Source organism: Peromyscus maniculatus, chromosome 4 (assembly GCF_049852395.1).
Source record: "Peromyscus maniculatus bairdii isolate BWxNUB_F1_BW_parent chromosome 4, HU_Pman_BW_mat_3.1, whole genome shotgun sequence".
Lineage (NCBI taxonomy): Eukaryota > Metazoa > Chordata > Mammalia > Rodentia > Cricetidae > Peromyscus > Peromyscus maniculatus.
This window is the reverse complement of record NC_134855.1, coordinates 15,521,268-15,541,446: the sequence shown is the minus strand read 5'-3', so window position 1 is coordinate 15,541,446 and position 20,179 is coordinate 15,521,268. Positions and strand designations below refer to the sequence as shown.

The following is a 20,179-nucleotide window of genomic DNA, read 5'->3' as shown; positions in this document are numbered from 1 at the left end:
CTGCGTGTGGTCATTACCACTTTTGCAGATGATCCTGTCTCTCCTGCCTGTCACGCATCTGTTTCTTTCTTTCTTTCTTTTTTCCTGAGATAGGGTTTCTCTGTGTTGTTTTGGGTGCCTTTCCTGGAACTCACTCTGTAGACCAGGCTGGCCTCGAACTCACAGAAATGCACCTGCCTCTGCCTCCCAAGTGCTGGGATTAAAGGTGTGTGCTACCACTGCCCAGCGTCTGCACTTCTTATGTAGATACAGGGGTCACTATTGCCACAATGTGAGTCTGTTACCTTCTGGTGGTCTTATGGCTCCTAAAGATTTATAAGTGGTGTTGGGGCCTATCCTTCCTCATTATCCACTCCTGCCTCTGAGTTCTAGGGTGTCTTTTCTGCTCCTGTTTTTCCTTATTGTTAATTATGTTTTAGTCATTTGGAAGAATGTGCTATTACGAGACCATTTGAATGGCCTTGTGTAGTCTTACAAATGGTACTGCTTCCCGGCCTATGATTGTTTGAAGGAGAATGTCCCCCATGGATTCATGTTTTCATGCTTAGTCCCCAGTTGGTGAACTGCTTAGACAAGGTCTCACTGTGTAGCTCTGGCTAGCCTTGAACTTACAGAGATCTGCCAGACTCTGCCTCCCTAGTGCTGGGGTTCAAGGTGAACACCACCAAGCTTGAAGCTTAACAAATACTTATTTTATTTATTGGTTTTTCAGAGTCTCATTGTGCACCTTGGTAGGCCTCAAACTCTTAAGAGATCTGCCTGCCCATACCTCCAGTGTAAATAATGCAACTATGTGTTGACACGGTATAATTCCACAGTCCACCTGAGACGTGAGTAATGATGGATGTGTAATCTGAAGTTTACGCCTCTCATGATGCTTTAGGTTCTGCATATTTCTTTGTTGTTTTTGTTTCTTCAAGACAGGGTTTTTCTGGGTAGCCCTGGCTGTCCTGGAACTTGCTCTGTATATCAACCTGGCCTCAAATTCAGAGATCCATCTGTCTCTGCCTCCCCAAGGGCTGGGATTAATGGTATGTGCCCCCCCCAGGTATTTCTTTTGTTAATCAATTCCTCATGAGTTGAGACCTTTCCTGGTGTATGCTATGTACCTTCCTGATTCTCAAGCCTTTGGCCCTTGATCTGCACAGATCAGAGGCACACACTTCCTCTCCACACCAAAGTCAGGAGCCACCCTAATCCGTGTATCACATAATTGTGAGTAGACCCTTGCTTAGAGACGCAGCTTTGGTCTGTTCACCAGCCTTTGGTAGTGTTTTGTCTGTACCACCAAATGGCTTATTTGGAGGGGGAAGGATCATGTTCACTAGAGTCCTTTTTCCTTTCTTTCTTTCTCTCTTTCTTTCTTTTTCTTTCTTCCTTCCTTCCTTTTTCTTTCTTTCTTTCTTTCTTTCTTTCTTTCTTTCTTTCTTTCTTTCTTTCTTTCCTTCTTTCTCCTTCTTTCTTTTTTTAAAAAAGACAGGACTCTTTTGTTTCCCTGGCTGTCCTAGAACTTGCTTTGTAGACTAATTTGGCCTCGAACTCAGAGATCTGCCTGCAAGTGCTGGGATTAAAGGAATGCACCATCAGACCTGGCTTACTAGATTCCTTTTCTAATGAATGGAATCCTGCTGATCACGGCAGTGATTGAATACAAGTTAAGCCAGTAACAGAGACCAGCATGTTATGTCTTCCCATAATTCACAGGCTACTTGGATTTCACTGGCTCTATTTCACTGGGTACTCTTGATTTTCCTTGGTAATCATGACCACCAGCAAGCATGGGTTCCTTTATTCCACTCCAATCTCAATTATTAACAGCAGCCAACTCTCAGATCACATATTTTGTTTGTATCACACAATGATATAGAACCACTAGGAAAGGTTAAAGAGACTGAAGGGTTCCGGGCTGAAAGCAAGAACAGGGAGTAGATACAGAGACCAGAACACAGCAGGCCAGATGGAAGAAAGGTTCTTTCTCAGCTCGGATGGTGTTCTGGGCGGCCTTCCTGATGCGCAGTGAGTTTGATGGGTACTAGAGATGCAGATACAGCAGATCCCTACTTTATAAAATGGGGTGAATCCATGTAAGGTTCAGTGTGAAGACTGTTGTCTTTTATAGTGGGGAACCCAGAGCAGGCCCAGCCTGCTTCCTCATAAGGTAACTATAGCTAGAGCAGGGCCCTGTGCACCTAAGGACACTGCTTGGCCCTCCCTGCTACCCTACCCTATCGGTAAGGGATCCAACAGGGAAGTTTCACTCCGTCCATGGACTTGGGAGCTATGCTGCACAATGAACTACTTACGTTTGCTACACATGGTTCCAAGTCCAAGCTCAACCCTGCAAAGCAGCATCTGTGGAGTGTGAGCAGCGTCTGTGGAGTATAAGCAGCTCCCTGACTCGTCTGCTCCAGGCCCAGCTACACAGCTTTTGTTTTTGAGATGCAGTCTTGCTATGTAGTCCTGGCTGACCTGGAACTTGCTATGCAGACCAGGCTGGCCTCGAACTCAAGAGATCTGCCTACCTCTGCCTCCATAGTACTGGCACTAAAGGTGTGCACCACACCCAGGTTTCAGCTGCACATTTACAGTGTGCATTTCTGGGTGCCTGAAGGGGTCCCCATGTGGCAAGCCTGCCTGGCCTTTGGTTTCTCTGAATTTGAAAACTCTCCTGGTCTGTCTCCTTCCCTTTTGTTTTTTGTGTTTTTCAAGACAAGGTGTCTGTGTAACAGCCCTGACTGTCCTAGAACTTGCTTTGTAGACCAGGCTGGCCTCGAACACAGACATCAGCCTGCCTCTACCTCCCCAGTACTGGGATTAAAGGCATGTGCTGTCACGACTCATGACTCTTCCCTTCTCAAGGTCCCATTCAGTGTCCTGCAGGTTGTCTTCCAACAAATAACTGTAGGTAGTCCCAGCAATGCCCTCAAGCGGTGCGTCCTGAAGTAACTAAGTACAGGCTTATCAAGAAGGGACGTGCACGTGGGTGAGCCTCCAGCCCAACTCCAGTGGACTTCCCTGAGTGTCCTATGTCTTGGGTTTTTCTGAATCCCCAGTGAAGAGCAGGATAGAAGCATGAAAGGTTTCTTGGGCAGCCTCCTGTTCCCAAGGCCCTGTCCCTTGGATATACCCACCCCCGTCTGTATGCCATGAAACACTGCACCTGGGGCTGGAGCTGTTGGTAGAGCGCTTGCCTACCACGCAAAGGAAGCCCTGGATTCAGTTCCCACCATCCCATAAACTAAACACCTTATCCAGGAGGTTCAGATGTCCAAGGTCGTCCTTGGCTATGTAGCTAATTCAAGGGCAGCCTGGGATACACAAGACCTTGCCTCCAAAAAAGACAAACCAACCCGTGGCCGGCCGGGATTTACTGCATATGTCCTGTCTGTGAAAACAATGTCCAGTCTCTCAAAAGTCAGTCTTTTCAGGGCAGTCTGGGTCTAGGAGTGGTGGGGTGTGCCTGGAGAGCTCTAGGGTGAGGGAACAATTTGGGTACAATAATACAGCCCCCTGAAAGCTCTATACACTGCGCCCCCTCACTGCCAGCTTCATAGTGTCTTATAATCATGTAAGATACCCTCACCAGGGAAATGGGTGAAGGACATGGAGGCCTCTTTGAATTTTTTTTTAACTCCTTTCAAGAATTCACCCAACTGATTGTTTATTCAGGAGGAGCCTGAGGCTGTGATCTCCCTCAGGGACCCTCTCCTGCTCCAGGGACCCCAGCTTGTGTGTGGAGCAGCAAGAGAAGGGTGCCAAAATACAGCTTGCTCCTGGGGCCGACAGCAAATGACCACAGAGCCCAGTTTGTCTTTGACATGTCAGTCCCAACAATGGCGGCCATGGGCCCAATCCTGCCATCTTTCCCACGTCCAGACCCGCTGTTTCCACACTGAATGGTAAATATACTCTTCCCAGAAACCTCCTCTGGGAAAGCGGCCAGGGATGAGAGCAGGAGCCCACACATCTGGGGCTGGGTGGCTGAGGAGCAGGCTGCCTCTCCTAACCACGGTTACATTTGGGGAAGGGCCAGTGTCACCATTTTCCCACATGGGAAAGTGGCTATGAGTCAACGGAGTCGTGTCAGAGACAGAACAAGGCTGGGTGGCAGAGCTGAGCACCACCTAGACAGACAGAGGCTACACCTCCAGCGGAGAGCCTAAGCGCTAAGCTCTGGGAAAAGAAACTAAGCAGGATGAGGTGTGCTCCGGACTGGGTCAGAACCAGCAGCCAGTCCGAGTCAACAGTGTGGCCTCCGGTTCTCTGGGGGGAAAGACTTAAGAACACAGCAGCCAGGCCCACTTGTGGGTGTCGACTGGGAGACTTGGGGCTGTGGGAGACAGCTGGGGAAGGCCCGGAGAACTGCTTTCATCTCAGTGTGCGGATCAGAGTTCTCAAGGCTAGTTTTAACCAGGGCATCAGGCTTCTTCTGTCTAGGCACATGGGGTGACGTGCTCAGCTACTGGGTCTGCTACTGGGAGGAGGGGTCCTTTAACCATATCCCCATGAGGCACATCTCACCGTCTGCTGGGCATGTGGCTGGCCTGTGCGGATGACAGAGGGCGTCTCCTGTCCCTTCTCAGACAACACCTCCTCACACTCTACCTCTAGCCGCATTTTCCAAGGTCCCCAACCCTTTGCCCATCAGCTGAGTCCCAGAGTCAGCAATGAGACAAAAACAAAACAAGCAAACACCACACATAGAAGACAGTCACAGCGCCCCCCCCCGGGGGGGTGGGGACGGACGGACGGGACCCAAGAGGTCCCAACCTTGTGAAGTAAACTAGCACACTCCCTTCTGTGCCCCGCAGGCCAGCATTTCTAGTCAGAGCCTGGGCCAGAGCTCTATCAGCATCTGACAGGCCCCCAGGGCTGGAGAGGCTGGGAGCAAGCAGGTTAGCACTTCTGTGGCTGCAGCAGCCTGGCTTGGTCCTCATCCAGAATGAATGGAGACTGGAGTTTTCGGCCTTGCAAGTACATCTCCAACCCCTAGAAACAAAGGGTTAGAGAGGCTAAGCGTCTACTTCCTCTGCCCATACCCCCTCCAGCCACCCGAAACAGGAGTCCAGTGTTACCCTGTCAGGCAGGGTCAGAAGAGGGCTAGTGTCCAGGAAGACGCCCCAAAACCTTGGTCTCAGCCTCAGTCCTTTCCTGTACCCCACGCCCTCCCAAGACTTGCAAAGGCCTCCAGACCTCCAGACCTCAGTCTACGGCACTCTTTGGCCAACTGAAGCAGGGCTAGGACCTGTCCAGCCCGGTGCCTGCTTCTCCCATTTTCTGCTTCCGGTTCCCCCACACCAGACTTCACAAAATCCTGGACAGGGCCTGGATACTCACCTCTCCAGAGTAAGACACCAAGGGCGTTATCTCACAGATGGCTGGAGGGTCTCCATTTGGGAGCAAGCTGGGGGAGAGCAATGGTCAGCATCGCCTCTCAAGTGAATGCCAGGGGCCCTCCCAGCACCCTCCGGACATGAAGAGGCAAGTGCCTGTCCAGCATCAATGCCACACACCAGTCTCCCCAGCAGACTCCACCCTCTATACAGCCCAAACCCATGCACGCACGCCATCTGCCAAGTAACAGGCTCTGGCTCAGCTAAGAAAATTAAATTACTACACAGGGCCCTCGCACAGAGCTCAGGCAGCCAGGCCGAGCTGCCCTTCCAGCACAGCAACAAAGGAGATAAACACCAAAGGTCTCTAAGGTCAGACCTTCCGTGTCTCCCCAGGGTTAGGCCTAGGTCTCATCTTCGGGGCTTATGGGGATACATTTGGGGGCATCTGAGACCCTGCCTCCCCTGAGCATAACCTGAGACTAAGAGGCTGAGCCAACAGTCAGCAGGCAGGCTGTCGCTGGCTGGGAACATAGAAGCCTGCGTGTGGTGTGGTGCTGGGTTAGAAGCCAGCTTGGACAGTGGCAGCATCAACAGGCCCCAGGCTAACCTCTGAGCCCCTCACCCAGACTGCTCGGGAAGCTGGACCCCATGTGCATCCAGGAAGTGGGCTCCGGCCTGCAGAGCCCAGCGGTAGTGCTGAGCCAACAAAGCTCTCCGGGAGGTGGAGGGGTTATCAGTGCTGGCTGTGTCCGCATTCTTCAACGGGGAGAACTCCTCCTCCCGAGGCACTTCAAAGGCAACGAAGTTCCTGGTGGAGAGAAGGGTTCGTGCCCCTGCATCCCCGCCCCCTTGCATTCATGCCCCTGCATCCCCGCCCCCTTGCATTCGTGCCCCTGCATCCCCAGAGCTGCTCTGCTCTGGGCTGGCAAGGGTAAGCCAGATTTCCCCAAACGGGAGTTGTTTCCATGCGTACGGTGGTCTGGGAGGGCCCCACAGGCACAGAAAGCATCTTTGCTTTCCTGAGATCCTAAGAAGCCTCAAGTCCTCCACCGCCCACTCGCCACATGTTCAGAGGCAGAGGATATGGGACTCACGCAGCAAATCCGACCTTGGGTCAGGATTGTGGGGGTTCAGGGGGTTGCTCCTGGTCCCCTCAGAACCTCTGCTCTTGCTCTTAGGGGCAAGAACAGCCTGTGGACTTCCCCGGGACAAACCAACCTATAGTCCCTCACCTGCCCCCACCCCTGCCCCTCACCAAGCTCCCACTTCCCTACTGCCCTCCGGGACCTCCGAACCCACTACCAGAACCAAGAGAGGGAAGAAGAGAAAAATAAGCGACTTCTACCACTAACTTAGCAAACTGGAACACATCAAACACAAACTTCTCCATCTTTATCCCATTCGGTTTTAGCGGCTTTACCAGATTTCCCTCCTCATCCACGTAGGGGACCTTCTTCACAGCCACATGCAGCTTCAGCAAGGGCTCAAACTCCCTGGTAGCAAGAGGGCAAAAGGGGTGGGTTCAGGTAGGGTACTTCTGTCTACCCGGCCAGGTGATGCTTAGCTACATCTCTGGGAAGGATACAGGTTTTCTCCCAGCATCCCCAGGGCCAAAAGCCAGGAACCACGAGCCACAATGCTGCCCAGGCTAATGACAGGCCAGAGGTGGCAGCCATGAGCAGTGGGGTTAAGAGACAGCCTTAACCAGGGCTCATCCCAACTGCCCAGACTCTGGTGGGATCTGGCTTATTAATGTAGTGACAGGAATTCTCTCCACCCAACCCCGTGCACTCCCAATAGTGGCCCAGCTCGGTCTAGGTCAGCTCAAGCTGCTCTGGCACTCTTTTTTTTTTTTTTTTTTGCTTTTGTTGTTTTGTTTTCCGAGACATGAAACAGGGTTTCTCTGTGTAGCTTTGCGCCTTTCCTGGAACTCACTTGGTAGCCCAGGCTGGTCTCGAACTCACAGAGATCCACCTGGCTCTGCCTCCCAAGTGCTGGGATTAAAGGCATGCGCCACCACCACCTGGCGTAGCATTCTTAAATTCAGCCTAGCCTGGGCTGCCACAGCCACCTGTTGCCACACACCTGGTGACCACATCCAGGAAGTCTCGGGTGAAGAAGTGGTTGCAGATGTTGCCTGTGTTGTAGAGCAAGCCCCCGCCAGCCCCTCGGAGCCCAGCAATCTCGGGGCTAATCTCGCTGTATTCCACCACCTGGGGGACACCATCCACCTGGCACACCACACCCACTGGCTCCTCGGGGTATGCTTTTTCCACCACCTGCAGCCACCGGGGAGAGACTCAGCGTGCCGGGAGTGACAGGGTCGAGAAGAGGGACAGGGTTTGGCAAGCGGCAGAGCCGAGTGCCAAGGAAAATAAAGGCTTGCTGCTCACCTTGGCACCACAGTCTGCTCCCCGAAGCACACAGAAGCCTATGAAGACCGGGTCCGCCAGACGCACCAGGATGTTGTCCACACAGTACACATGCACAAACTCCACGCCCCGCCGCTCCATGTCCTCAAGGATCTGGTGGTCCGCCAGGGCACGGTACAAGCCCCCGTTTCCATCTGCAAAGGAGAAAGGAATGAGTCTTCCCATGGACTCCAGCTTGATCTCCTGCTCGGTCTAGTGAAGGAAGGCAGCAGGAGCACAAACCACCAAGAGCCTTGTGACTGTATCATGTGACAGATAGGACTCCAGACTGAGCACATCCTACCTGGGAGTCGGGCCTCCCGACCCACCGCGGCACTCTGTGGTCCAGGTAGGGCAACCCTTCCCCATTCAAGGTGTGGGCCATACCTGGGGCCATGGCAACTTTGTCTTTCCGTTCCAGTATGGTCTTGCCCTCAAAGGTCACTGCAGGTAGCATGCGCTGCTCGAACAGGACCACGTTAGCGGGGTCTAGGTGGAAGAAGTCGTGCTCCTTGAAGAACTTGATGGTGGGTCCCAGTGTAAACTCACTGGTCATGATGTACCTGTAAATGTCCTAGCAGTGAGCTGCTTCCAGAGCAATTCGGCTCACCCCGGCAGGTGAGGCGGGAACAAGCCTTTCATGGGGCTCAGTAAGGGCAGGCGCTGGGCTCTCTCTAGGGCTGTGCTAGGACTGGGTTTCAGGTCTTGGTGTGGGGCAGGCCTGGGTCACTTAAGGGTGGTCTTTCTGGGAGGTTGGCAGGGAGGACACACCAGGGCACGGTGCAGTGGGTCCCCAGTCGCTGGCCAGCCAACTGTTCAACACGCCGGATCCGCTCTGCCTGCAGCTGGTACAGGGTCTTCTGGCTGGGCAGCCCTACTTGATACATGCCCTTAGGGTAGGTGACGCCCAGGCGAGTTCCCTGCCCACCGGCCAGCAGCAGGACAGCCACCTTGTTCAGAGCAATCTGTCGGAAACCTGGAGGGGAGGCGCATCGTGAGGACAGGTCTCTTCCTCTTTAGGGCTTGCTAATGCACAGCTTCGGGGTCTACTAAGCGCAAGAGGAAGGAGCTGCAAGGCAAATAACTCCACACAGCACTTCCAGAGTCCCTCCCACCCCGCCAGGAACTAACTCTTCCGGACGCAATGGGCAGCGCCTGCCCAACCCCCGCCCAGTGCGGTGCTGCCTACCTTCCTCTTCCCACCGCCGGCGTGTCTCTTGGTCGCAGCGGGTCGCGCTGCCTACGCGTTCTGGGGGCAGGGGCTGCAGGCGCGCCGCCAGGTCCGGCAGAGGGCCCGGGGCTAGCGAGCAGGCGGCCGAGGCACGCTGGCAGTGCTCACGCAGAACATCGGGCTCCAGCGAGGCGAGCTCCGCTAGGAGCGCCGCTCGAGGCTCGGGAGCCAAATCGTCCCAGAAGCGGAGGAGATGATCCTGGCCCGCGCGCTGCAGCTTGGACCGCACATCCTGCTCCGAGGCCATGCTGCAACCGCGGCGGCTGGCCCAGCTGGCACTGGAGACCTTATGACCAACATCACGAGACTTCAGGCAGGCGGTGCAGATCCCGGAGAGGCCGGCCTAGGGCGCAGCACCTCCACCCGGGACCCCGCCCCCTTCTCCTTTAGAGCTTCAGTTCGGTCCCCTTTGGCTCCGCCCCTCTCCAATCCCTTTTAGTACAGTCCCCCGCCCAAGATCTGGCATTCTGTTGTAACTCTGCTCCAGGCTGCGCACACGACCCAGGTCCTTTCTACTCCTGACCCCAAACTCAAGGTGTACTCAAGCCAGGCCCTCCTAGTCCTCCTGGTCTCCCAAGCCTAGGCGTTTCTCTCCTAAATACCATCACGCCTCCGATGTGGGCGGAGCTGTTCTGTCCTCGCCCAGAGAAGGGAAGGAGGTCGCGCCGGTTGGGTGTTCTCTTGGGCTGGCCAGACCTAACCCACCCTCCTGCGTGTCCACAGCCGAGAGGGTGGCCTCGGAGCCTCTCCTGGTAGAGTCTGAGCCTGAGGAGCCTGTTTGATCGTGTAAGCTTTCACCGAGAAGCCTCTGGCAGCCTATCTTTCTGTCGCACTGTGAGGAGGCCAGACCCAGGCTGGCTTTAACCTGCATCCCCTAAGGACTTGATTTCCAGACCCGTTCTGCAGCTCTGCTTTATTTTGCTTTTTCATAAAGCCTTTTGGTGTGTGTGTGTGTGTGTGTGTGTGTCTGTGTGTGTGTCTGTGTGTCTGTGTGTGTGTGTGTGTTGTCTTTTGGAGACAGGGTTTAACTGTGTAGCCCTGGCTATCCTGGAACTTACTCTGTAAACTAGACTGGCCTCGAATTCAGAGATCCTCTTGCCTCTGCCTCCCAAGTGCTGGGATTAAAGGCATTCACTCCTAACACACAGTTTACATAAAGCCTCTTGTAAAAAAAAACAAAAACAAAAACAAAAAAACTCCACCAAAACAAAACCCAACAATCCAAAAGCAAGAATGGAGACCACAAATTCTCCTGGCCCAGAAAGGGTTTTTGTCTACAGCCACAGCTTAGCCTTGCCTCAGAACCTTTGCAATGAATGGCTTTTCTTCCATCTTTTTCACACCCTTCTTCACAGCACTGAGAGAGCAAGACAAACTCCATTTTTCCTAAGAGCACTAAGAAAGAAGCTGAACCAAGTTTCAGAGACACAGACACTCAGCTAAGACTTTGGTCAAGGTGACCCCCCACCCCAGGATGGGTAGGCTGCTGGCCAAGAAATAGCTAAAACAAAGGCTTAATCCAGGGGTTGGGGATTTAACTCAGTGGTAGAGCAGGCAAGTGCAAGGCCCTGGGTTCGGTCCTCAGTTCTAAAAAAAAGACAAAGGCTTAATCCATCAAAGTCTCCAGTAGTACTGGGAGGGTCTCCAACTGTATTTTGTCTTCTGTAGTTCTTCTCTTGGCTAAATGTTCCTGTTAACTGAAGTGTGACCCTGAAATGCAAAGGCTTGTACCCCCTGGCTTGTGTTTTTTCCCCTTTAAAAACCTTTCACTGGGGGATGGAGAGATGGCTCAGAGGTTAAGAGCACTGGCTGCTCTTCCAGAGGTCCTGAGTTCAATTCCCAGCAACCACATGGTGGCTCACAACCATCTACGATGAGATCTGGTGCCCTCTTCTGGCCTGCAGGCAGAACACTGTATACATAATAAATAAATAAATCTTAAAAAAAAAAAAAAAAAAAAAAACCTTCACTCTGAGAGCTCAGGGCCGTCATCTTTCACTTGGCCAGCCAGTGTGTTGGACGTGGACCAAGCTTGGGCTTGCTTGTTTAAATAAATCCCTTTGTATTTGCATTGGATATTGGCTCTGTGGTGGTCTTGCTTGGGGGTCTCACGACATGAGCACAACACTTACATTCTTACATTCTCTGCTGCCTGACTTCTCCATGAGAAGTCAACTCACAGGCAGCATACTGTTTGGTTCATTACTCTCTGTCTCCTCCACGAATAGCAGACACAGGGACATGTTTGTCTACTGAACAAAGGAGTGTTGGATCCCAAGCCAAGCACCACCATGACGGGGTCACAGCAAAATGTTCAGGGAGTGCCGCTGGCTGAATGAATGAATGAGCACACAGTCTGCCCTGGTATGACTTCCAGGCAATGAACAGACAACTTCAGGAAACGTGTGGGAAGTGAGGACAGTAGACAGACAGAGTCAGGTGAGTCGCCTAGGCTCCACATCCCAGGCCAGAGTCCACGGCCGCCATTATCGCCTTTGGGGCTAGGCAGGGAAGGAAGGGCATGAGCCTCTTGGGAGACAGGTCAGGCATGACCTATGAGCCTGCTCGGTCAGATGGATCCTAAATCCTGCCTCACGGTGTGGGCGTGGATCAAGGTCAGAGGTTGGAAACACCGGTGTGTATAGCTGAAAGCATTTCCAAGACCAGGAGACTATGCCTCCCTGGGCAGGCAAAGGTACACTTCACTGGATCCTGGTGAAGCTGTGAGGGTGGAAAAGTCCGGCTGGACCCAACCCTCTGCATCACCTGCAGAGCGGCTTCCCATTTGTCTTTTTTTTTTTTTTTTTTTGTCAAGGGCCTAGGACTAAGGCCAGAGCAGAGACCAGAGAAACCTAGGGAGGGCTGGAACCAGGCAACACAGCTGGCCCCTCTCCACATCGCTGGGAGCTACACCAAGAGGCATCGGAGTCTTGCCAACCTCACCCCCGTCTGTACCCCTGCACACCTCTCTCCAAGGATCATGGTTGGCACAGGGAGAACATAGTCACACCTGGTTTGGATTCTGGAAGTTCCCTGGGGGTGGCAGTAGAACTGAGCCCCAGGGCCAGAAGAGTGTCGGGCCAGGCTGGGAGAGTGTCAGGCCAGGCTGGGAGAGTGTCAGGCCAGGCTGGGAGAGTGTCAGGCCAGGCTGGGAGAAAAGTGGAAGGAGGATGTGCTCAGGGTTCAGGCCAGAAAAGATGCAGGTGTGCACAGATTCTCGCCCTGCACCCAGAGCTAGGCAGATTCCACTCTCTTCCAGAACTTTCTCCAGTGATCAATCATAAGGAAGACCCAGGGCTTCAGCTACCTTCTGCTGAGCTCTGGGCAATAAGAGGCTCTTAGGTCCTTTCTTTTCTTTCTTTCTTTCTTTTTTTTTTTTTTTGAAATTAATTTATTCTTTCACAACTTCATACATATATAATGTACTTGATCCTATTCCCCCATTATCTTTTCTTAGTCCCTTTTCCCTCCTTCCAAACCCTTTCCTCTTCCCAACAAGGCCCCTCATTCTTTCATGTCTGTGCGTGCATGTGTGTCCCTCTGCATTTAATCGCCAGCATGAGCACCAGTTGGAGGGTCTTGACGCGAGCAAAGGTAATTACTGGTGACTTCACTGCTGAGGAATATGACTCTCCCTCCCCCTGCAACTATTACCTGCCAGTTGCTGCCTAGGAAGGGGTGGGGCCTTACGAGCTCCACCTCCCCAAAACCCACAGGCTCTTATCTTCTCCCCAAGTAGACTCAGGTTCACCGGGGCCCTGGCCTTGTTAGCTCTGCTGTTCTGAGCAGCATTGGTTTCACTTGATGCTTGGCTACTCCTAGACCTACGCATTTGTGCCAGGAGCACCTAGGCCTCAGAGGGTCTTTGACCAGGTCTGCCCCTAAAGTGGCAGCTAGGCTCCAGGGAGTAACTCGGGGTTCATAGTTCTTTAGAGACCTCCACCAGCATACCCAAGCAGGACTGAACCACAACTCTGAGTGAGATGGGTGTGGGAGTGCACACATTTAATCCCAGTACTCAGGGGATCTGAGTTCCAGGCCAGCTTGGTCCACTAGCAAGTTCCAGGACATCCACAGTTGCATAGTAAGATCCTGTCTCAAGACAAACAAAACAAATAAAAGCAATTTTGAAGGGGTAACTCCCAGAAATGTGGAGCCAAGGAAGTTGCTTCCACAGCCTGAGTCATCTGGCCAGAAGCCTGCCCAGATGGGCTGGAGTGAGGTCCTGAGTTAAGAGCCTGTCCCGAAGCACTCAGCAACGTTGTTGACGAGTGTCCCAGTGTAGAGGCAGCAGCTAACATGTGGACTGTTCTCAGGGGCTACATTTCTGTTTCTGTGACATTCAGAAGTTTGGGAAGGTGATCAGGTGGAGGATAGGAGCCAAGCAAAGGACTTGTTGTAGGTGGTGGTGAGGGGTAAGGCATCCTAAGGACCTTCCTGGCCTCTGGGAGGTGCTTGGCCTCTAGCCAACCCTTGAGATGCGCTTCTGGCTCAAGAGTGAAGGCCTAGAATCCAAGTGGTCCCACTGGAAAACTAGGCCCGGCTGTGAGGGCCAGGATAATGGCTAGATGAGATATTCATAAAAGAAAAGGCCAGAAAGCCGGGTGTGGTGGTGCGTGCTTTTAATCGCAGCATGTGAGAGGCAGAGGTAGATGCATTTCTGAGTTCGAGGGAAGCCTGGCCTACAGAGTGAGTTCCAGGGCAGCCAGGGCTACACAGAGAAACCCTGTCTCAAGGGAGCTGGTCACCGGACGGGCATCTGGGGACACAAGACAACTTGGCTTTGTCCTATAGTTGGCGGGACAAGGCAGACTGTCCCAAAGGACCAAAGGTAGAGCTGGTAGTTGTAGAGACAGAGGCCTCAGTGAAGGAGAGCGCCCAACTGTCTGGAGCCTTTAATCCTCTTGGGGCGTTCCTGATGCAAGGGAAGGGAGCCCCATAGCCCATCCCCTCAGTGAAAAGGACCGAAGGGAGCAAGAGGAGCTGAACCCTCCCATCCTTACTCGTGAGGCTACCTGGGTACAAGAGCTGTAAAGGGCGCCACGCTCCGCCCCTCAGAGAAGTGGCTGGCAGGGCGGAGCACAAATGGATGGGAGAAAAGGCTTTACCCAGGCAGGAGGGATGGTGGGCGTGGAGGCAGGGGGATCGTGGGAGCCGAGGTGAGAACTCTGGCGGGTTCCGCTCATACCTTGTCACACCTCCGGGGCCCCACTCCCTGGCCGGGTGGCGGAGGCGCCCACCCCGACCGCAGGGAAAATCAAACTGGACTGGTGGTTGCCGAGCCAATCCCGGAGCAGATGCGCCAGTTCCGACCAATAGCCGCCGTGAATACTAATGAGCGCTGACGCGGCGGCGAGGGGAGCTCCATTCAAAAACAGCAACTATTGTCGTGGCGGGGCGCGCGCCGTGCAGGTCCCGCCTTCTGGTCTTGTGGGGACCGACGCGGATGGAAGCTGGGTGCCCATGGCCGTGGCAGCGATGGCCGAGAGTGGCCGCCTCCCGCACGCCGCGCCCGCGCCTAGCACGGAGGGGCTACCGCGAGCTTTTCTCCAGAGCCTGCGCACCCTCTTCGACATCCTGGACGACCGGCAGCGCGGCTACGTGCACCTGCGCGAGATCGAGTCCCGCTGGCAGGGTGCAGACGCCCGCGAGCTGCCCTGCGGCGTGCTCGAGGGCCTGCGCCAGGTGGCCCCCGCCAATGGCTACCTGACCTTCGAGCGCTTCGTGGCGGGTCTGCGCACCTCGCTGCTGAACGCCAACGGGCGCCCGAGGGATCAGGCACGCGTCGCTGCCCGATCTGGGGACCAGCCTTTGCTGCAGCAGCGCCTGATGTTCGTACCGGCCGACGAGCCGCGGACTGTCCTGGAGAAGAAGCCTCTGCCCCCGAGTGCGCGCCCCGCGCCTGCTGGCCCCAGTAGCACCTCCCGGAACCCTGAGCTACCGTGTGTCCCAGCGGAGGCGGCGCCCTCTCCTGAGGAGCCCAAGCGGCCCCCGAATAAGGCGCTGGAGCGGAGCCCGAGCGCGGACGCGGGTGAGTTTGGGCGGCCCCCAGTCCTTCATAATTCCTGGGACCCGTGCTGAAAACGAGATCGGCAGGGTTTCCTCAGAGGGATGGAGATGGGGACCACTGTGGGCAGGCCCCAGAGCCTAAAGCAAGGTTGGGACCACCTGATGGAAAGGGACTTCGGCCTGTCCCCCTGTGAGCTGCGGGCAGAGGCCTTGCCCAGGGCCAAGGGCAGGTCGGTGACTCTGAACACCCAGGAGAAGCCCACTCTTTCTCAAGCCTGAGCACCTGCCGCGGTGAGAGAAGGCACGTACCTGCTGTACCTGCCCTAGACCTGGGGACACCTGGGCCCCCATCCTCATTTCTGTGTGACTGCTTGGGCACACGTTTCTTCCTAAAAGCAAGCATCCTCTAACCTGTCCTGGAGATCGTTCTCAGTGGTGTGACACCCTGCAGAGGCAACCCGGCCTGCTTCTCCACCCAGGCCGAGGAGGTGGCCCAGGAGCACCCAGCACAAGTGCTGAAGGAGGTGTCGTGTGTGTGTGTGTGTGTGTGTGTGTGTGTGTGTGTGTGTGTGTGTGTGTGTGTGTAGGGGTGTGGGTGTCCATAGCACCTGCTGTGCTGAGCTGCTGCAGACACCCTGCCGGACACAGACCACAGTCTCTGGGGATCCACCAGGCTCCTCTCCCTCCTTCCGGTCTAGTTGGCAGGGACAGGAGACTGTTGAATAGCCCCCTGTCTGCCCTGAGAACAGGACCCGCATTATGGCTCAGCGTGGAGGCAGGTTCTCACAGGAGCCCAAGGCTCTCTCAGCCCTGCAGCCCATTCATTCTGTGCGCTGTTCGGCCAGGTGCAGGGCCGCCCACTGCTCCGCCAGCCTCGCCAGACCTCTCCTGCCTCCCTTGTGAATTGATATAAACACACACACACACACACACACACACACACACACACACACACAGACTGTTACTTGTTCCAGCCCTGACTCCCTGTCCATGTGGTAGGATTGTGGGTAATCAACAGGCTCAGGGTTTGCCTGTTCTACCTTGTGTGGCCCTGGCTCGGTGACTTCTCTGAAGGTCATGTGCTCAGGGCCCGTGGCAGGGCAATATTCCCACTGCTCTGTAAGCTAGTAGGCTCTAGCTCTCACTCCTTTATAGGTCAGCCAAGGCCCAGTAAGGGTTATGGTATGCTGGACAAAGCTGGCTTTGGAGGAGCCACAGAGCCATGTTAGCACCCCCATAGCAAAGTCCTCCCAACACACGGAAGGCCCCAAATTCCGAACCCTGTGATGTATGGCTCCTTCCTGTGCTAGTCAGGTCCAAGTGTCCCAGGGTTCCTTCCTAGAACTCATTGCCAGGACCTGCTCTGGCCCCACCTTCTGGAGGCAGTATCCTTGGGTACCTCCCATGGTCTCACCCTGACACTGCAGGCTGAGACATGAACTTTGGGGCCTGCTGGGAACTAGAGTCTGTCATGCACATCCAAGCACCATTAATGTATCTGTTACTCCTATGACTTAGCCTCAGGAGTGATCCTGATGCCAGGGATAGGGCTGGGGGGCTGGGGGAAGGTCCTCTCCTCCCTGCTGTGCCCTGTTTTGGTAGTTGGGGAGGCCCTCTAGATGATGCTCACAGGAGTCTATGGCACATATATGCACAACTTGCTTTAGAGTGTGATTTGCTTCTGGGCAAGAATGATGTCTCCACCACCAATGGAGAGTTTCTCCACTACCAGGTGCTGTGCCAGAAGGGCCCAGGCAGTTGAGAAAGGCGTGGAATGAGCCAGAGTGTTCTGCTGATCCATCCCTTTTGTTTGTTTGTTTTGTTTTTCTGAGACAAGGTCTCTCTCTCTACATACTTCTGTTTGTCCTGGAACTCACTGTGTAAACCAGGCTGGCCTTGAACTCACAGAGATCTGCCTGCTTCTGCCTCTTGAGTGCTGGGGCTAAAGGCCTGCGCCACCACGTCATGACCTTGTCCGTCTCATCTTTTACTCTTCATCCTTTGGTACTCGTGAGAGGTACCCGCTGTGTTTTCAGGCACTGAGGAGGAGTGCAGGAAAGAGCTGGATTCTTGCTCTCTCTCCAGCCCTTCAGGGAGCTCAGGGCCCTCCTTAGGGCAGGCCAGGGAAGCAGGACAGGCAAGAGGAGACGGAATCCCAGCCAGGTCCAAAGTCAACCGATAAAGCGTCCTCAGGGATCAGGACCGACAGAGAGGTTCCCGGGACAGCCCTGGTCCCTGGGGTTTGCATTATCAGAGTTAGCTGGAGGGGCCTGGAAGGGCTAAGGAGCTGGGATGAGATGTGGAGCCCCTTAGGCAGGCCCAGAGCCAAGCTATGACCCTGACTGTCTGCTACAGGTGCCGCAGCCTGCAAGACCCTGGACACAGGCAAAGGTGAAGCCCGGCAGACTCCACGGGCCCGAGGTGAACGCCGAAGGCATACCATCACCAACGGTGTGGACTGTGGCCTGGTGAGAGGGGCCAGGACTCTGAGGGACTCTCTATGTTGTCCAGAAGGTTGGAAACCATGAGCCTGGTTACTTGGGGAACCCCTATAGGAGAATTGGTCAGCTTTGAATCTCTCTCTCCTGGGCTTGGATCTACTAGAGGGAAGACAGGCAAAATCAGGTAGAGGGAGGAGAAGAAGTTCTTTTTGGGGGTGGGGAAGTGGGGGGGAATTTGGTTTTGGTTTTGGTTTTTTGAGACAGGGTTTCTTCGTGTGTGTAGTTTTGGTGCCTGTCTTGGATCTCCCTCTGTAGACCGGGCTGACCTCGAACTCACAGAGCTCCTCCTGGCTCTGCCTCCTGAGTGCTGGGATTAAAGGCATGCGCCAGAGAGGAGGTTCTTTAGGGAGGCCTGGTGGCAGCTGGAGCCCCTGCCCCGCCTACCTCATGAGGCTCACCTCTGCAGGCCAGTCTGGTGCACAGAGAGCAAGGTGCTGAGTCTGGTCGCTCACTCCATTGCCCTTGGGGAAGCGTCAGTAGAGGGGCGGGAGAGAGGCCAGGCCCCATTCCCACCATCATCCAAAGAGGAGGAACTGGGTGGTGTTCTCCAAGGCATAACCTTCCCTGCGTCCGCTGGTGCCTCCTTCCGTGTGTGTCTTTGCACTGATGTGGTATTTGAGCCTGTGTGCTGGTCTTCCCGTGCGCTGCTCTGCCCGTGCGCTGCTCTGCCCGTGCGCTGCTCTGCCCGTGCGCTGGTCTGCCTGTGTGTGTGCTGCTCTGCGCGTGCGCTGCTCTGCCTGTGCCCTGGTCTGCCTGTGTGTGTGCTGCTCTGACCATGTGCTGCTCTGCCTGTGTGTGTGCTGCTCTGCCCGTGCGCCGGTCTGCCCGTGCGCCGGTCTGTCCGTGTGCTGCTCTGCCCGTGTGCTGCTCTGCCTGCGCCCAGGCCTCAGCTTCCACCCCTGGGGTTCCTGGAGCACACGGGCGGTGCAGCTCTGCGGAATGCCAGTCTGCTCGCCGGCAGGCGTACATCCCTCCGTGCCCGTGTGTGTTCTAGTTGAAGCAGATGAAGGAGTTAGAGCAGGAGCAGGAGGTGCTGCTGCAGGGCTTGGAGATGATGGCGCGGGGCCGGGAGTGGTACCAGCAGCAGCTGCAGCGTGTGCGGGATCGTCAGCGCCGCCTGAGCCAGAGCCGAGCTGGTGCTGTGAGTGCGGGGCCACCCACCCTTGCCGTCGGGACCCAAGCTGCCTTGGGTGGGCTCTCTCTAGACTCTGAGCTGAAACTTGGGGGGGGACGGGACAGGAGTGCCCGGTGCAGGAATCTCCTCATGGCCTGGTGTTCCCTGCCTCTCTTCCAGGACTTCGGGACTGCAGGGAGTCCCCTCCCTCTGGGGAGGTTGCTGCCCAAAGTGCAGGAGGTGGCCCGGTGCCTGGGGGAGCTGTTGACTGCAGCCTGTTCTGGCCGGGTGAGTGCCCTGGAGCCTCCCTGGCACCCCTTGCCCTTGCTCTGGATGCTCTGCCTGATTGTGTACTCCCACAGGCTCTGCCCTCGTCTTCCTTGGGTCCCACCTCTCCCTCAACACCAGTCTGGCAGCAGCAGACCATTCTCATGCTGAAAGAACAGAACCGGCTTCTCACTCAGGTGAGGTGTGGGAAGGGGGGGCTGGGGCTGGCTGCCCAGCAAGCCCTGACCACCTGACCGCCCGCCCTCCTGCCCGCCCGCCCGCCCAGGAGGTGACGGATAAGAGCGAGCGCATCACTCAGCTGGAGCAGGAGAAGTCTGCGCTCATCAAGCAGCTCTTTGAGGCCCGGGCTCTCAGTCAGCAGGATGCCGGGCCTCTGGACTCCACTTTCATCTAGCTGCTGGGACCTCTCTAGGATGTGCACACAGACTCAAGCCTCGGCCCCGTGGCACTGCTGTGAGCCTGTCTTCTGACTGGAGACTGCCGTCTGGCTTAGCCCTCAGAGCCCTTGAGGGGGCGCCTGCCTCCACTCTGGTAGTCTGGACTGTCCTGAGGCTTGGTCCAGGCTGGCCTGACGGGACACAGCGGGTGCTGTTCATAGGGCTCTGTCGTGCCTGAAGCTGCTACTTCTATTGTCAGTGGATGACAGAGGATCGTTCCTCCAGGTTTATCTGACTGTAGGCAGCCCTGGACAAAGGAGGGGGCTTGTTTACAGTTGTCCTGTCCCCTCTTGTAGGGCTCCCTGGGATCCCTGGTATTTAGTAAAAAGTACTGGTCACCCTGGGCTGTACTTCTCAAAATGCCCAGCAGAGGCCGCTGGCTGAGCTGGGTCCCTCTGTCCTGTGCCCTACAGCGCCACCATGGTGTTTCTGAGTGAGCGAGCAAGTAGATGTTTTGTACTGAGGGTTGCCTAGGGGGCCCAGAGACCAAGAGGTTAGGAGTTCCTGCTCTCCACGGGGGGCATAAGACAGTGTGATTGTGTCTCAGATGGGAGCAGAAGGGAGACATGGAACGGAAGGGGGATGGGGCCCTCTAATAGAGGGCTTTGTTTGTGTCTGTTGGAGGAGCCACAGGGATAGAAGTCTGTGTGTAGCAGAGGCTGAGGAAGGAGGAATCTGGCTGCAGCTGGACCAGGCCAGTCTGGTTCCTAGAAGTAAGCCAGTGGCTTAGTTTACCTACCTTACTGTATGCCTTACCTTAACTAACTGTCCAGCGTACATGGTATCAAGGTAACTCAGGTGTGGCCCTCCTCTAGGGAGGTCCCATCCCCCCAAATGGGTGAGTGTGGGCTT

The 20,179-nt window shown here is 55.2% G+C and overlaps 2 protein-coding genes across 3 annotated transcripts; one reads left to right on the top strand and one right to left on the bottom strand.

Annotated features, from left to right (window-relative positions):
- Nucleotides 1-1,774: 1,774 nt before the first annotated feature.
- Uap1l1 (UDP-N-acetylglucosamine pyrophosphorylase 1 like 1) lies at nt 1,775-9,550 on the bottom strand. Its single transcript, XM_006981035.4, has 9 exons — nt 8,937-9,550; nt 8,519-8,723; nt 8,135-8,310; nt 7,730-7,902; nt 7,422-7,615; nt 6,689-6,829; nt 5,959-6,144; nt 5,338-5,404; nt 1,775-4,989 (listed from the first exon to the last, which is right to left on the bottom strand). The coding sequence occupies exons 1-9, from the start codon at nt 9,223-9,225 to the stop codon at nt 4,897-4,899; spliced, it is 1,524 nt and encodes a 507-aa protein (XP_006981097.1). The 5' UTR covers nt 9,226-9,550; the 3' UTR covers nt 1,775-4,896.
- Nucleotides 9,551-14,080: 4,530 nt separating this feature from the next.
- Nucleotides 14,081-19,665, top strand: Sapcd2 (suppressor APC domain containing 2). Of its 2 annotated transcripts, XM_015999509.3 has the most exons (7): nt 14,081-15,009; nt 15,410-15,511; nt 17,343-17,455; nt 18,483-18,629; nt 18,783-18,890; nt 18,965-19,066; nt 19,156-19,665. In XM_015999509.3, exons 1-7 carry the CDS (start codon nt 14,313-14,315, stop codon nt 19,282-19,284), a joined length of 1,398 nt encoding a protein of 465 aa, XP_015854995.2. In that variant the 5' UTR covers nt 14,081-14,312; the 3' UTR covers nt 19,285-19,665. The 2 variants fall into 2 exon arrangements, with proteins under 2 accessions (XP_015854995.2, XP_006981096.2); XM_006981034.4 differs by lacking the exon at nt 15,410-15,511.
- The last annotated feature ends 514 nt before the right edge of the window (nt 19,666-20,179 follow it).

Excerpts from the sequence above, each read along its gene's own strand:
- Sapcd2 (XM_015999509.3), top strand. The coding sequence starts at position 14,313 with ATGAGCGCTGACGCGGCGGCGAGGGGAGCTCCATTCAAAAACAGCAAC. Across the intron at positions 18,630-18,782 it reads GCCAGAGCCGAGCTGGTGCT|GACTTCGGGACTGCAGGGAG; the intron begins GTGAGTGCGGGG and ends CCTCTCTTCCAG. Across the intron at positions 18,891-18,964 it reads CTGCAGCCTGTTCTGGCCGG|GCTCTGCCCTCGTCTTCCTT; the intron begins GTGAGTGCCCTG and ends GTACTCCCACAG.
- Uap1l1 (XM_006981035.4), bottom strand. The coding sequence starts at position 9,225 with ATGGCCTCGGAGCAGGATGTGCGGTCCAAGCTGCAGCGCGCGGGCCAG. Across the intron at positions 6,830-7,421 it reads TTCCTGGATGTGGTCACCAG|GGAGTTTGAGCCCTTGCTGA; the intron begins GTGTGTGGCAAC and ends TCTTGCTACCAG. Across the intron at positions 4,990-5,337 it reads TGGTGTCTTACTCTGGAGAG|GGGTTGGAGATGTACTTGCA; the intron begins GTGAGTATCCAG and ends CTTTGTTTCTAG.